The sequence below is a fragment of the Neomonachus schauinslandi genome, chromosome 2, assembly GCF_002201575.2.
Source record: "Neomonachus schauinslandi chromosome 2, ASM220157v2, whole genome shotgun sequence".
Taxonomy (NCBI): Eukaryota; Metazoa; Chordata; class Mammalia; order Carnivora; family Phocidae; genus Neomonachus; species Neomonachus schauinslandi.
This window is the reverse complement of record NC_058404.1, coordinates 7,997,622-7,999,999: the sequence shown is the minus strand read 5'-3', so window position 1 is coordinate 7,999,999 and position 2,378 is coordinate 7,997,622. Positions and strand designations below refer to the sequence as shown.

At 51.3% G+C, this 2,378-nt stretch overlaps 1 protein-coding gene across 1 annotated transcript in view; it reads right to left on the bottom strand.

The window, feature by feature from the left end:
- The window catches only part of SPCS3 (signal peptidase complex subunit 3), a 9,049-nt gene extending 8,697 nt beyond the window's left edge, over positions 1–352 (bottom strand). The window contains exon 1 of the mRNA XM_021694300.2: positions 79–352. Coding sequence (XP_021549975.1) covers positions 79–221 — 143 coding nt within the window. The 5' untranslated portion in view covers positions 222–352. The remainder of the gene's footprint in view (positions 1–78) is intronic.
- Positions 353–2,378: the final 2,026 nt, after the last annotated feature.

The following is a 2,378-nucleotide window of genomic DNA, read 5'->3' as shown; positions in this document are numbered from 1 at the left end:
CGCGCCGGCCCGGCCTCGGCGCCCACCCCTCCGCGCCCCAGGCGCCCGCCCCGCCGGCCGGGCCTCGGCCACACTCACAGCATGATCCGCGAGACGTGCAGCCGCACCGGGACGCTCCTGTCTTTGAAGGCGGTGGTGATGAAGCAGCCGAAGGTGAGCGCCGCCATCACGCTCAGCGAGAAGGCGAACAGCGAGTTCGCCCGCGACAGCACCGTGTTCATCGCTACCGTCTCCCCCGAGCCCCGTTCCGCACGCACACCCGGGACCCCGTTCCGGCCGCGGACCGGCTCCCTGCGATCCGCGCCGCCTGCGCCGCGCGCGTTCCGGGAGCGCGCGCCGCCGCGGCCCCGCCTCCTTTCCGGTTCTCCGACGCGGGCCAGCGCGCGCGCGTACCCGCCTCCCGGGACACACCCACCCTCGCGGCCTATCGCCGCCACCAATCAGCGACGAGCAAGGAGGGGCGGGGTTTCTCCACGGAAGACCGGCTCCCTGTCCTCGCTTCCTCTCCTCCCAGCCCCTTGGCTCGCCCACCCTCCTTTCTTGGTCCTTGGGCCTGGTGGTCAGCCCTGAGGCTTCTTGAGCGCTACTATTTTATTAATTTGCACTGAAACCCAGCAGCAAGGCAACGTAGTTTGGAATGTATTCTGAGGCGTCGCGTTTGGAAGCAGCATTTCACAAAACTCTTCCCCTCTGTCAAATCTGGTCAAAGTTCGGACAGATTTTTGGAGGGTATGGGACATGGAGAAAGAGAGGACATCCCAGCTCCCCAAAGCAGTTTGCCTTTACTTTCCACGTCCAACCTTAGTCCAGTTCCTAGTAATGCTTTGCCTTCCAACTGCAGACTAAGCTTATTTTAAAATTGATGTTACCAATTTTAAATATTTGCGTTTAATGGGATATTTCCAATAACTAAAAGAATGGCTTCACTGGGTTCTTAGGATCAAAGGAGATAATTACTGTGGAATTGCTCTACAGCACCCTAGAAAATTTTTTAATTAGCAAGGCATCAATACATAACGGCCCTGCTTCTTGGCTTTGCACTCTGGTTCCCCATTCCCAGGCCCTCCTGTCTCAGATTTGCTTTTTGAATCTGGTCATTCAGACCACTGTCTTTGGTCCTGCGTGCACTTGACTGTTTGCCTGCTTGACGAGTTAGCTCATTTGATGACTGCTGCCTACTCCTCATGACATGCCAGACTAGTTTATTGAGCATCCTTGAGGGGATATCAGAAATTATACCAGAGACCACTGGTTCCTGAGGATCTGTACCACACCCTCCCAAGGAAAATGAAGATCGAGGGGGCCCTTCCGTGTTCCGTAGACAATCAAAGACATCCAAATTTTCTGGGATTCTTTGAACAGTTTAGGCAGTTAATGTCCAGCTTCTCTGCTCACATCACCTAGGTGCTATGCTTCCAGGAAAGTGAGAGGCTGCTAGTGAAGCTTTTGGCATTTTCTTAGTTGAAGAACCTAATCATCTTTGCTCTTTCTGGCCTCCTCCAGTTCACTCAGAAATGCACTGTTGGAACTGTATCTCGCACAGGCCAGGGAACTGTATCTCATACATGCCATGGTAAACATCTAGTCACTGGAGAACCCACAGATGTCCCAGGCATCCTGGTGCCCGCTGAGCAATCAGCCTCAAAGTTGGCTTTGGGGAATTACCCTGTTACAATATATTCAGACCACTGAAGCCCCAGGATAAGTAAGATCTGAAAATTCAGACCATGCCTGATGAGGTTTATTACCTTCCTTAACTCATCTGAGTAATCCTTATTATAGAAAAGTTTCTAGATACCCATTGGCAAATGGAGCCAGACATATCTAGAATGGAAATAAAACGGGAAAATAATTATGGGAACTGTGTACAAGGGTTAATATAACAGGTCTGAGACTTCTATCCTTAGAAGTACCTGCTTGCAAGATTTGCCCTTTGGCATCCTGTCTTTGAAGGTGGTGATGAAGCAGCCAAAGGTGAGCTCCACCATCACACTCAGCCAGAAGGCAAACAGCGAGTTTGCCCGAGATAGAGCTGTGTTCATAGCCACCATCTCCCTGGAGCCCCTAGGAAATTGGCTGGTAAATAGTTCCCTGCACTGATATAAAATGTTTCCTAAATGATAAAAGTGACTCACTGCACCTGAACTGTTTATTGAAACAATGTGGTTTATGCCAAACACCTGCTTTCCTTCTGGAAGTTCGGAATGGCGGAGGGGGTCTACATGACCCTTCCCAAGTGAAAACCCTTGGCGTTGAGTCTAATGTTTCCTAGGAATTAAGCACATACTCAGTGACTCTACTGGGAGAGGAGTCTTTGAAGCTTCTGCCTGGTTTCCTCCAGACTTCTTCCCGTGCATGTTTTCCCTTTACTGATTTCA